This window comes from Globicephala melas, chromosome 12, assembly GCF_963455315.2.
Source record: "Globicephala melas chromosome 12, mGloMel1.2, whole genome shotgun sequence".
NCBI lineage: Eukaryota > Metazoa > Chordata > Mammalia > Artiodactyla > Delphinidae > Globicephala > Globicephala melas.
This window is the reverse complement of record NC_083325.1, coordinates 41,305,247-41,319,425: the sequence shown is the minus strand read 5'-3', so window position 1 is coordinate 41,319,425 and position 14,179 is coordinate 41,305,247. Positions and strand designations below refer to the sequence as shown.

General features: G+C 33.8%; 1 protein-coding gene across 2 annotated transcripts in view; it reads right to left on the bottom strand.

The window, feature by feature from the left end:
• FANCL (FA complementation group L) overlaps positions 1–14,179 on the bottom strand; it is a 78,529-nt gene that overhangs the window by 27,986 nt on the left and 36,364 nt on the right. For both annotated transcript variants that reach the window (XM_030877295.2, XM_060309554.1), the window contains one exon: positions 13,078–13,146. In XM_030877295.2, coding sequence (XP_030733155.2) covers positions 13,078–13,146 — 69 coding nt within the window. The remainder of the gene's footprint in view (positions 1–13,077; positions 13,147–14,179) is intronic.

The window sequence follows — 14,179 nt, the reverse complement described above, 5'->3', positions numbered from 1 at the left end:
TAAGAATCAGCCTGCCAATGCAGGGGACACAGGTTCAATCCCTCGTCTGGGAAGATCCCACATGCCGCGGAGCAGCTAAGCCCGTGCACCACAGCTACTGAGCCTGCACTCTACAGCCTGTGAGCCACAACTACTGAAGCCCGCGCACCTAGAGCCCATGTTCCGCAACAAAGAGAAGCCACCGCAATGAGAAACCCCTGCACCGCAACGAAGAGTAGCCCCTGCTCGCTGCAACTAGAGAAAGCCTGCACACAGCAATAAAGGCCCAAAGCAGCCAAAAATAAATAAATTTATTTTTAAAAAAATGTGTGCATCAGAAGACAATAGCAACAGAGTAAAAAAGCAACACAAGGAATGAGAGAAAATATTTGCAAATCATATATCTGATAAGGAATTAATACCTAGAATATGTAGAGAACTCTTAAAACTCAACAACAAAAATAACCTAATTTAAAAATGGGCAAAGGAACGGAATAAAACATTTATCCAAAGAAGATATACAAACGGTCAATAAGTACATGAAAAGATATTCAGTATCACTTAAGGAAATGCAAGTCAAAACTATAATAAATACTACTTCATTCACACCCATTAACAGAAAGTAAGTTTTTTGGAGGATGTGGAGAAACTGGAACTGTTGTGCACTGTTGGTGGGAATGTAAAATGGTACAGCAGCTCTGGAAAACAGTATGGCAGTTTCTCAAAAAATTAAAAACAGAATCACCATATGATCCAGCAACTGAAAGTGGGGACTCAAAGAGCCATAATGCACATCAATGTTCACTGCAGCACTACTCCCAAGAGCTAAAATGTGGAAGCAATTCAAGTCCATCAATGGAGGAACAGATAAACAAAATGTGGTATATACATGCAATGGCTTCTTTTCAGTCTCAAAAAGGAAGAAAACTCTGACATAGGCTACAACTTGTATGAACCTTGAGGGTATTATGCTAAGTGAAGTAAGCCAGTCAAAAAAGACAAATACTGGGCTTCCCTGGTGGCGCAGTGGTTGAGGGTCCGCCTGCCGATGCAGGGGACACGGGTTCGTGCCCCGGTCCGGGAAGATCCTACATGCCGTGGAGTGGCTGCCTGTGAGCCATGGCCGCTGAGCCTGCGCGTCCGGGGCCTGCGCGTCCGGAGCCTGTGCTCCGCAGCGGGAGAGGCCGCAGCAGTGAGAGGCTCACGTACCGCAAAAAAAAACACAAATACTGTATGATTCCACTTATGTGAGGTACTTAGAATAGTCAAAACCAGAGAGTCGGAAAGTAGAATGGTGGTTACTAGAGGCTGGTGGAAGAGGAGAATAGGGAATTATTGTTTAATGGGTATAGTATTTCAGTTTTACAAGATTTGAAAAGAGTTCTGGAGATGGATGGTGGTAATGGTAGCAACAACATTATGAATGTATTAATACCACTGAACTGCACCTTTAAAAATGATTAAGATAGTAAATTTTGTGTATCTTACCACAATTTAAAAAAATAATAAAGTAAGATGCTAAGAATGCCAGGAGAGGGCTTAGATATTGTGGCAATTTGACCCGACTGATAAACTCCTGTGGTTGTTTATCCATTCTTCTTTATCTCTCAGATGTTAACTCTGAGAAAAACCATGCCTTGCACATTGCTACTTAAGACCCTTAGTATTTGGTTCAAGTACATTTCTAATATGCTATGTTAATCGTTTAATACAAAATAAACTGCCTTTCTTTTGTATTAAAATAAAGTTTTACATAATTAAAAAAAATCAAGCCAATCAGTAAAAAACAAACTCATCTTCTAGCTTTTTGTTCCAGGTAAGTCATACCAAAAGAGGGTGCTACTCCCCTCATCAAAAAAGTTGACTCTATCTAATTTTTATTACTAAATAAAAAAATAAAATAAAATAAAATAATTACACTAAAAACAACAAAATAAGGAAATAAATAGTCACAAAAATCTTTGCTTTCAGATAAGGTCAAGACTAATGACAGAATATGTGTGTTGCTAGCTACCAATGTTACCTTCACAGCCAGAGCCAGGGAACTAACTACCTACCAGCAGTGACATCATTTAAAAAAAACACTGTCCCATTGCTTCTGCTATCTACCAACTCCAAAATTCTGGTTTGCTTCATTATATCCATCTGCCAAATTAGTTTGGCTTCTAATATTCAACTTTTTTAGCACAAAAAGAGGGTAAAAGTAAGTATATTTCATAGCTGAAAGTATTACTCAGTGATTCTAGCAGATCATATTTGAATTAACATGTCTTTCAGATCTGAATTATCATTTGTCTTTAATCTACTAGATCTATATTTTCAATAATGGGCATCTATTTTTTCCAAAAGGATGGTTTAAAACACACACACACACACACACACACACACAAGTATACCAATATTCACATATTTTAAACTATCCCTTGGATTAAAAAAATATATAAATAGACATAGTGCATGCACATCAATTTGCCAGACAGGGTCCCTGACAGGGACAAAACATAAGGTAGAGAATGTTAACAAGCTGTGTTTGTGTTGAAGAAAAATTGCTTTACTGATATTAGCTAAGACAATCTTTTTTACCCAAAAGTATTTAAAATATAAATCACAACATTAAGAAGCCATTTGGAGACTGATATTTATATATTTTCTTTTACGTGGGACACTTGCTATATAAGAATATTTTATTGGTTTCCTCCAAACTATAGTCCAAACAATATTTCTCTCAACACCTCTCATCTATGTTACTTATGGTACGATGTATGCAGAGTCATCTACCACAACCAGATAGCCTGGTGAGACTGACGGTCATTTTGCATTTATCATCCCTATTTCATTTTTCAACACCAGAATACTTCTCGATTGTTGCATATAAATGGAAACATTGTCTTTAGAGTACATGTAGTTCAACATACAAAGAGAGAGATACCAATTACGTATTGTTATATATAAACGTGGGTGTGTTTATATATACCATTACACAATATAATACAAATGTATATTGAGAGATATCATTTCTTTGCCCATATTAAGTCTTGCTATTTTAAAAGCTAACCAATTTGCAAATTGTGTTACCTCCCTAAATCACTTTGTACACCTATACAGCACTTTACAATTCAAAAGCACTACCAAATAACTCAATTTACTCTTACAAAGTCATGCAATCTATGACTTAAATATTCCTTCCCTCTTTTTATGAAGTTAAATGATTTACCCAAGGTCATGCACTGTAGGGATAAAGCTAGAATTTAACCCAGACTTTAAGACTCTGTGTTCTCTTTTTACTATGTTACAAGTGATCCAGCAGAATTAGCTCTGAAGCCTACCATGAAGGTCTGCAACAAAGTCAGATCTATTAACATCAGCAAGTAAATTACTTAATGTACCTTAAATTGGTACTGAAATCATCTGATAAAAAAACCTGTTCCATACTAACAGTCTCATTGGGTCTTTAAATTCATGGAAGAATTTTACCATACCATAAAAGTATCTCATGTGCTCACAAAGCACATATCTCAAATCTTCTAACTTTGATAACCTTAGCAATCAACTGAAATTATACTGATCTTCCTTTATCTGGCAAGTAACTGACTGTATGAGATTCAAAGCTATATCTCCAACTGCCCACTAAACACATTTTATTTAGACATACCATAGGCATGCCAAGCTCATCAAATCCCAAACTGAATCTGCCTCTAAACCTCTTCTTACTGCATTCTCTACCTCACTTGGCAGTACTACAATCTATCTAATCTAGTTACCCCCAGCAGAAGCAGTGGCAGTTATCCATGGGATCTCATGCCCAATCCATCACCAAGTTCTATCAATATAATCTGTGGAATTTTCCCAAACAATCCCCTTTCATCCTTCCCTGCAACCATTAACCTAGAACAGACCCTAATTACTGTCTGCATGGGTAAGTACACAGCTGCCCCTCAGTCTTCTTCACTATAGTCTTGCCATTCTCATTTAGAACCTTCCTCTACACAGAATGACCTATTAAAAAAAAACTTGTTTTGCTGAAAACTAATCTGCAGAGGTGCTCTGAGAGGAAGGAAAACAAAAGTCATGCCAGAGATTTATAATACAACTTGGCATACCAAGAAAGGTGAGAAATCCTAAATCAAGAAATAGCAGAACTTACTTAAAACTAGAATTTCATAAGTGTATTAGATCAGAGTCCTTTCTCCACCTTCCTATTAATAGCCTAAAACAAAACAAAAAAACACTTTGAAAAATGCTATTATAAAACAAAAATTGTGACCATGCCACCTTTCTTCCTTATAACCCCATCACTTTGGGATAAAGTCCAAGACCATCAGAACTGGTATAGCAGACCCTGCCTAACTCTAAGCAAAAGCTCCAGTCTTATCTCTGACTACAGAGTTCCAAACGATGTGTAATGCATGTATTATCTCCTCCAATGTTATGCCTTTGTCCTTTGCCTCCAGCAGTTCTCTCCTAAAGTATCATGTGTCCTCCCAAGCCTAATTTCTCACTTCTCAAGACTCACTGAACTCAAGTAACACTTTATCCAGAAAACTTGCTTGACCACATCAGGTTAAATTAGGTACCTCTTCTCCATCTTATCAAAATGGCTCACCACACACATCACTCAACACATTTTACTGAAATTATCTTTTTAAGTACCTATCTCCTTATCAGACTGAAAAGTTACTCCTGAAAGCCTACCCTAGGATGTTAGAACCTGGTTAACTCACCTTAAATTCCTTAGGAGCCAGTTCAGTGCTACACATACAGTACACATCCTCCTCAACTTATGATGGGGTTATGTCCAGTTAAATGGTTGAAAATGCATTTAATACACCAAACCTATGGAACATCATAGCTTAGCGGAGCCTACCTTAAACACACTCAGAACACTTACATTAGCCTACAGTTGGGCAAAATCATCTAACACAAGCCTATTTTATAATAAAGTGTTGACTATCTCCTGTAATTTATTGAATACTGTGAAAGTGAAAACAGAATCACTGTATGGGTACAGAATGGTTCTAAGTGTATCGGTTGTTTGCCCTTGTGACAGAGTGGCTGACGGGGAGCTGTGGCTGGCTGCTGCCGTCCTGCATCGCAGAGCATCATTTGGCCTATCACCAACCAGGAAAAAGATCAAAATTCAAAATCAGGTTTCTACTGAATGTGTATCACTTTTGCACCACTGTAAAGTTGAAAAATCCTAAGTCAAATTAGGTCAGGGACCATCTGTAGATATTAAATGCCTGTTGCATTTAAACTATTTCCCACTGAAAAAAATGTTGCTTCTTGATTTTCTGTTTATGTACTTTTTCAAGGTAACCTGAAAAAAGAAGAAAGACTTGACCATGACAGAATCACAATTTCATCTAATGAAGCACTAAAAATAGGATATAACTTCCCTACTAGATCTTCGTGAGTCAGGTCTCTTACTTATCTTACCTAAGTTCTATGAATGTCCAAAGAACCCCAAACTTCCCACACTAATCCCCTCCAAATTATACAAGAAGGCAAGAAAATAAGTCAGAGGATTTATTTCTTTCATCACTTGCCTCTAGCTCGAAATGTCAAACCCCATTCATAGTTAGCATACTTATTTAAAACTTTTAATACTGCACTTTAGCTAGCAGCCCATGGGTGAAAGCAATGAAAAGGATTTTAACATTATGTTCACAACTAGTTTATACATTAGAATTCAAATAAAGTATAAACTACACATTTAACATTAGGCAAAAAGAGGGTTACAGCTACTTGGTAAGGAAGGTGGATTGAACACACAGATCTAATTTTACCCCACCCCCAAACTTACTATATTGTTGTTGTTTTTTCCTTTAAGGCATAATCTCACAAAAACAAGGAGAACTAAAGAGGCAATAAAACCAAATTTTGGAAGCAGGAAAACAAAGGAATTGCTCTTATGAGCATAGATGCAAAAGAAACAGAATGTGGAAATATATTATACTGGAAATTGTATATGTGTATACGAACATATGTATGTGTGTGTATCTACTGACCAATCAACTGATTGATCAACATATAGATTTAAAATACTCCACAACCTAACTGGGTTTATTTCAAGAGGGCAAGATTTATTTAACATTAGGAAATCGAACAATATAATTCACCACATGAACAGAATAAAGGAGAAAAACCATCTGATTATCTAACATAGAGAAAATATACTTGAAAAAATTCGACTTTCATTTATAACAAAACTCTTAGCAAACCAGAAACAGAAATAAATTCTATTAATTATTGGTTAAGGATTTCAGTACAAGAACTATAGAGCAAAAATCTACCTAATGATGAAAACAAAGACTTCTCTTTGAGAACAGGAATAAAACATGAATGCTTGTGTTTACTATTCACGTTTCACAGTTTATTAGATATCCTAGCCAGAACAGTAAGGCAAAAAAAAAAAAGAAAGAAAGAAAGGCGTAAAGATGGCAAAGGAGGAAATAAAACTATCATTTACAAATGATATGATTATGTTCATAGAAAATTCAATGAACTACTGATTATTAGATAAAGAGTTTAACAAAGCCACTGGATAAAAAATCATCTAAAAAATCTACTTGTAGACATCAGCAAGAAACAATAAAACTGAAAATTACTGCTACATAGAACTAAGAATGGCCAAATTTTTAAAGTCTGAAAATACCATGGGGTAGCTAGGACATCATTTTTTGCCCCTCAACTCCAAATCTACTCTCACTATCTGCCTGTGATAATGGAGGTTCACTCTGTAAGCACTTCTCTTTTACAGCTGCGTGGTGTTCAGCCCTATCCGTAGAGGATGCCATAGAGTTAAATGTTACTAATTCAGACTGCTGTTTCCTGCCCAACAGTGTTGCTCCACTCTCGCCTCAAGGGAGCGTTTTCTGCTTGCTCAGTGACTTCTAGGCAGAAGGCTGGAAGAGTCTTCTCCAAGAAATCTGACCAATTAATCAAAAAGACCTAAAATACTGACACTTGGGTTCCCCATTATGAGAGCTACTCAGGTGACTCCACAATGAAGTTCACAGTTGACAAGCCCCACTCACACTCAGAGCTTTCAAATAGCTGACTTTTAATCACGAGCAGGTAACCAAAGACGATAAGCCTAGAAAAAGAGCAACTCAAGGAAATAGAAACTACTCAGATGGAAAAAAAGACATATTATTAGTATCTCTGGGGACAAGAGAAGATTTATCAATTAAGTAAACTCTTAGAAATGAACATGATAGTATAAGTAAAAAAAAAACTCAACAGGAAGGCTACTAGGAAAAGCTGATGAAATTTACCAGAAAGTAAAGCTAATAGAAAACCCAGCGTAGATGATTAAGAGCAGATTTAGACAACTGATGGAAAACTGTGGGTTGAATGAGTTTTAAGTACACAGAAAACTAAGGAAATGAAAAAGACAACTGTTAACTCTAGGTGGTAACAAAAACTGGGGCAACAAAGGAAAAATAATAATTAACTACATGGCTTATCTCTGCATAGTATACATATATGTTCAAAATAATAATGTAAACACTGAATATTGACATAATCAAAATTACAAGATAACTATCTGGGAAGGATAGGCAGTATATGTGTGTATGGAGTGGGGAAAGGTAGAAGAAACAGCAAATTCCCCATTATCTACAGTGGAAAGTTAACAGATAATGCCTAAACCAAACCAACAAACAAAAAGTAGTATAATTACAAGAGCATGTAATGATAGAAATTTTATTATAACACCAAAAGGATCAACTAACAATTAAAAGTAGATGACCCTGGAGAGGGAGAAAAAGGTGAGAAGGAGGCTAGGACATGCCATTTTGTCTAAAAAGAAAACAAACAACAAAAACCCTTGTAAAGCTAACTCTTTATGTTCACATACAACTTTTATTAAAGTATAACCTTAAAAAAATTAATAGCTTGCCCACATTATAAAAATAAACTAGAAAATATGATTTTTAAAAAAAGATCACATTCACAATAGCAAAAAAAACTTCATACTTAGGAATAAACTCAACAAAAATGTACAAGATGTGGATTAAGAAACTACTGCTACTTAACTGGGGGACCTAAATAAATGCAGAGATAAGCAGTTCCTAGACTGTGAACATATCAGTTCTTAATTGGATGGATAAATGTAAACCCAATTATAACTAAAAACTACATTATTCTAAGGATTACCTGGAATAATAAATGCACAGCATTATCAATGTTTCAAAAAATATTTTGCTAAGTGATAAGCGTAGGTTCAGAACTATTATCCAGTGAGATCCCAATGCTAAATGAAGGCATTAAGGGTGACTTTATATTTTCTTAATTTTGCTTATTTGTATTTTCTCTTTTTTAAAATCAGTGTAGGAGTACTTTTAAAATAAATTATGTTATTTAAAAAAAAAGAAAGGCAGTTAATAGGTTACTGAGTCCAATAGGTCAGACCATATCACACAGATCTACCATATCACATAATCTCAATAATGAACTAAGTGTCTTTGTTTTGATTCCGTTGATGTCTTTTTATCCATACCATTATAGCAATAATAAGATGGCCAAGAAGGCAAAAGTATATTTAATTAACCAATTTAAGGATGAACAAAAATCCAGTACTATGAGTTCTCCAACAAGGACAGCAGAGAGAAAAATGGAAAGAAAGATAATCCAGTAGGTCAAAAAAGGAGAACTTCCTCAGGATCCATACAGTGTGATATTGAGAGTTTTCTTCCCCTAGGATTCTGTTTGTTTTAAACCAAATTTATTTTAAGATCTCCGTGAAAGAGAAAAAGTTTATTATTTCCATATATATATGAACTGAGGCAAAGAGCAGTCATGTGACTTGTTTGAAATTATACAATTAAGTCAATGGCTGAACTGTAAACAGAACCTAGGGATACCCGACTGCTAGTCTGATGCTCTAATGGATCATGCTCCCTGCTATGTAATAGGACTGTTTCCTTTAATTACAATTTCTTCATTCACCATCAGATTATCAGCCAGAGGCTTTATCATTGGTTTTGCTCTTCTTGTATTCATGGCATTACTCCAAGAATATGAGATTTACATGATAAAAAATATAAAGACCACTGTTTATGTATCATACCAAATCTGAAAATTCCAACCAGTGTGACACAGACAGTTCACAAGCCTGCACTTAATGGCACATTTATAGGTAAAACTGCAATTTTAGCATCCATTTTGGGCTGGTCAGTGACCTGGAGAAAATTAGTTTTGTTTTTATAGAATCACTAATGTCAGTGCACTTAAAATCTTACATTAGAGCATTCTATGGTCTCATCAGTCAACAATATTCACAAATATGACCTATATATAGAAGTCGAAAGGGTAGCAGATTTCAGAGCATTTGTGATCTTGGGAAGTAGAATAAGATAAAAATCATGACATGCTCTTACATTCTATGCTGAAATCTATAAAACAAAATTGACTGGGTAAACAAGTAAGTATCTGAGAAGAGGTGTGCAGTCACTTGTCTTTGAGAAGCACTTTGTGTTTCTTTGGCACATATCACGGCAGCAGTAGTAGCAGCAGCCTTGCCCTTGGTGCTGATTTCTTACTACTCTAAATGCCTCCTCTGAGCCAGAATACACTGGCTGTTGCTGATCATGCTGTGAGACACCTGCACTGGCTACTAGGCTTGTCATGACGCACAAAACCCTACCATCTTCAGCTTGACATTGTGCAAGTTATAATTATTCATCCAAATGAATATGTCAGAGCAGCAGCAGCAGACCTCTCATCAGAGCAAAAGAAAAATACATCAAAACATTATCAACCCAGCAGGAAGACAGGGACCATAAGGAAAATTACCCATTTTTAATATGGATGCCACAAAGCCATGCCTATTATTTTACAAAAAGAAAGGAAAATAAAGATCTTCCAAGTTTAAAGTCCAGAAACACTGAATCCAAAGAGGAAATGTACAAAAAGCAGACAAGGAATTTTTTAAAATCAATTATCTGGAAGCTATTTACAATCTTTTAAATATAAGTTTGCTATTAGACTACAATAGTAACATTTATTTCGCTTAAGAACCACATCTGTTTAAAAATTGTTTAAAAAGAAAAAAGATGGGAACTCCCACAAGCAGAATTGTGTCCAATAGGTCAATGATAAAAGATACACAGCAAAGAAGTTTGATGTTGCTTCATATTTCCAAAATGTAAACTTAACATTGCCAACACTTTTATCACATCTAAAAAGACTCAAGAGTTCATACTTGCTGGCAGTATCACCAAAATGCTTACGATGTACAGCTAGACTCTAACAAGAGGCAAATAGTATATTTTGAAAGTTTTCTGAATTTTAGTGGTTTATGTAAAAGAAAAACTGAAATCACCCCAGACCGCCACAAATGAAGATAAATCCAAATTCTTTGAGCATATATAAAATAGGCAAGTGTAAATACAATTCCTATCTCATACTTAAATATGAAAAAAAGTATAACTTTTATAACAGACTTTAGGAGAATATCTTTTCAGAACAAGATATGGAAGATATTCTCATTCAATACACAAAAAGCAGAAATCACGAAGAAGAGAGTGATAAATGTGACCACACTGAAACGTTAAACTTCTGATTGAAAAAATATATCATATACAAAGTTAAAAAACATGCCACAGGGAGAAGATACTTATATCCCATATAACCAATAAATAACCAGTATTCAAAATATATAAGAAATGCTTATAATAAAACACAAAAATTTAAGTAGGCAAAGATAAACACAATAATAATGAGTATCAGTTTTTGATAAGAATTAAGGTCACACTAAAATCAGACTAAGACTTAGAAAGGATTTGGGAAAGTAGGAATTACTATGCATTGCTGGGTAGGAGTATAAAGTTATGCAACCGACTTTAGAAGATAACTTGGCAATATTTTGTAATCTCAAAGAGATGCATTCCCTACAATACAGCATTTTCACCTCTAGGCATAAACCACACTAAAAGTCTCACATATGTAAAAGGAAACACAGAAGAATGTTCACTGCAGCACTGTTTAAGAAAGAAATTGTGAACAACCATATAAGTAGGGCAATGAATAAGTTAACTGATGGATTCATATAATGAAATGATATAAAGCATTTAAAATGATATAAGATCATGGGTAAATCTCAGAAACAATGTTGTATAAGAAAGGTCAGACTGCAAAAATATTAATAGAATATGGCATAAACAAATGTGGCAAAAAAGTATGCATGGATAGCATACACACCAATTCCAGTCAAGTGGTTTACCTCTAGAAAGGGAAAGAAGGAAATAAAGAGGAAAGGAGAGAAGCAAAAGAGGGGTAAAGTTTTAGGTCCCAGAATATTTTATTTCTGAGAGACAGAGAGAGAGATATCTGAAGCAAATGTGACAAAATATTAAACATGTCAAATTTCAGTTGTGGTTAAAATGGTGTCCAAATTTTTATCTGTACTATACTAAGAATTTTAGTATGTTCTTTTAATTTAAAAAAAGAATTTATGACATTCCAGTTACTACTAATTAATTCTGTATTCTTAAAACTAATACAAAATAGAAAACTTGACGTATGACCCAATTAAATCTAAATCTGAATTTGAATTAATATTATAAACACTTATTCCATACTTATATGTGCAAGGCACTGAGCTGGTGTTAAGTAGGGATAGAAAATTCAGAAGAAATTGCCCTCTAAGATTTTCTAGTGTTAAAGTCACAAACTAGTTTTGCTAAATGGCAGGATAAGGTAAGTGCTAAACAGTCTTTTTGTGGAGATGCAAACTTTTCCACAGATTAAAGTCTGGGGAAAACTTTTATGATTATCTAAATTTAAAAAACTAGGAAACTCATCAAAAACATATTCCCAAGGTTGGATCTTGGGATTTTAATAAATATTAAATTATAATTTAGAGATAGCATATCTGGAAAGAGTAATACGATCTAGGTACAATGTTATATCATGACCTCACATAATACATAAAGTTTATAGAGCCAAATAGAAAATGTATATTCATGTTTTTTAAAAAGTATGCAATTTATGTATAATTCCAATTCTTTAAAAAACAATCAAAACAGTATTTCTTATACATTTATAACATATATCAGAATATCAAAAGCAAATCACAGGGTTTTTCCTCCTCTTTATTTTGCTGTGTTTTCTTGATTTCCATTGGAAGGAGGGAGATTTTTGTTTTAAAAGAAGAAAACAAGAAAACTATTTTTAAAATATATATGGTATGATTAAAATTTGACCCTTCACAAGACCATTTAAATCCTGTTAGGCTTTTTTTTTTAAAAACTAACTTCATATACAAGACAATTATTACTTTATATATTATAATTTAAAATATAAGTATAAATTTTCACTTGAACCTACCAAAACTTCATAACAAAAATAAGGGTAGTCTCTATTTAGAGAACATTTGTAAAACGTCACTAGGAATTTTTGTTTCGCTTTGCATAAGAACAGAAAGTTTCTCTTCATGTTGGTATCAATTTACTTGGTGAGACAAGGACTATGCCTGTCATCATTAGACTGTTCTTTGAATCTAACCACCATTCTGCCAGATCTTTAAAAATCACACACGTGAATGGTGATGATAGAAGTGTTGATAATCATACCATATTTTAGCCACATAATGGTACAATTTACAATGCATTCCTAAATACATTAACTTGTTAAATATCAGCAATGTATTGAGAAATTGACAGGAGTAGAAGAATCTCCTATATTCTTTACTCAAAGTAAGAATGTTCCAAAGCACTTACAAAAACAATATAGTCTAAGTTCAAGGATGAACTAAGGACAAACACTTTAAAACAATAAAAACTGAATAGAAATGGCAGGGTTTATATTTTCAGTCGTAACTCATTCTCTGAAAAAGATTCTCTGATATTATGTCTGAAAAATGTCACCCAATTTTTAACCTACTGCTCACTGCTTTTATAAAGAGTTCCTTAGGATTTAAATTTAAAGTAAAATTTCTGTCAATAGAGCTTCTTCAAGTTTAACACTCTCAAAGTCCTGTTTATAAATAAATGCTTAAAGAAAACTGAAAAAAATCACTTGTAATCTATAATGGCCACTTATAAGTAAACAGAACGTGCTTTTTAGCTACTTAAAATAAATTTAAGAATTTACCTGTGGTGTCCAGGAAACAGAAAACGAAACAGGAAAATCCACAATACAATCTGGTGATTCTGCAGGGTACTATAAAAAAGCATAAAGTTAGGTCATTTTTGCTTCGGTGTGACAATTTCACATAAAATATTTTCAAAAAACTGAATATATTAGAAAAAGTATTATTATAAATGCAAATGTATTATATATCAATATTTCCATTCTATTACTATAGAGATATTAAGAGCTGATTAACAGTCAAGTTAAGCTCAAAAGGTACAAAGTTTGGTGATTTGGGGGTGCCAAACCAACCGGTTTTGAAAAAAAGACTAATGAATTAAGTCAGTGTCAGGTCAGCTGCTAATGTGATTTGAGGGGTAAACCACACTGAATCTCAGTTTCTTTATCTTTAAAGTGAGAGATCAAAATGGTTGATATTTAATTTCCTTTCAGTCTAAAATTTAACCTCGAATAGCCTCAGACACTTGTTAAAAGAGACAATATTTGTTAAAAGAATCAAGAAATGCACAAAAATGAACACATATAATTATCAATTAAAGAAGTATCTTCCACAAAAAAGCATTTAATTTTAGCAGAAGATAAATAAAAAGAAACAATGAAATGTCTCTGGCTTATTAAGGGAAAACAATAGTTTTAAGAAAAATCTTTTCATGGTTGATAAATAGAAAATTAATTACTCAATAGTTTTATACAAAAAATAATAGTCATAGGACTAACCAGGTTTCTAAGTTAAGAAAGACAAAAGGTAGTTTTTCTTAAAATCAATTTTGTTATTAGAGAATTGTACTACATGATTTCTCTAAGATTGTCTGGATTCTTGAAAGTCACACATAATTTTTAAAGTGCTCATTTCTTTCCAATACAAAGCTAAATTTACTAACATGAAAATTAGTTTTAGGAAAACTCCTTTCTCTCATTTGACAAAATGTTTAAAATAAGTTTTAGACTTTCACTTTTTTCATCCTCTTATTTTTAACTACTTTGTTGCATAGCAAAAGGGCACAAAAAATTATCACTATAGTATTTGTCACAAACATCAGCCCATTTGAAATCAATGCTTGGAAAAGAATTAACATTTAGTTACAATGACAGTCTGGTTAAA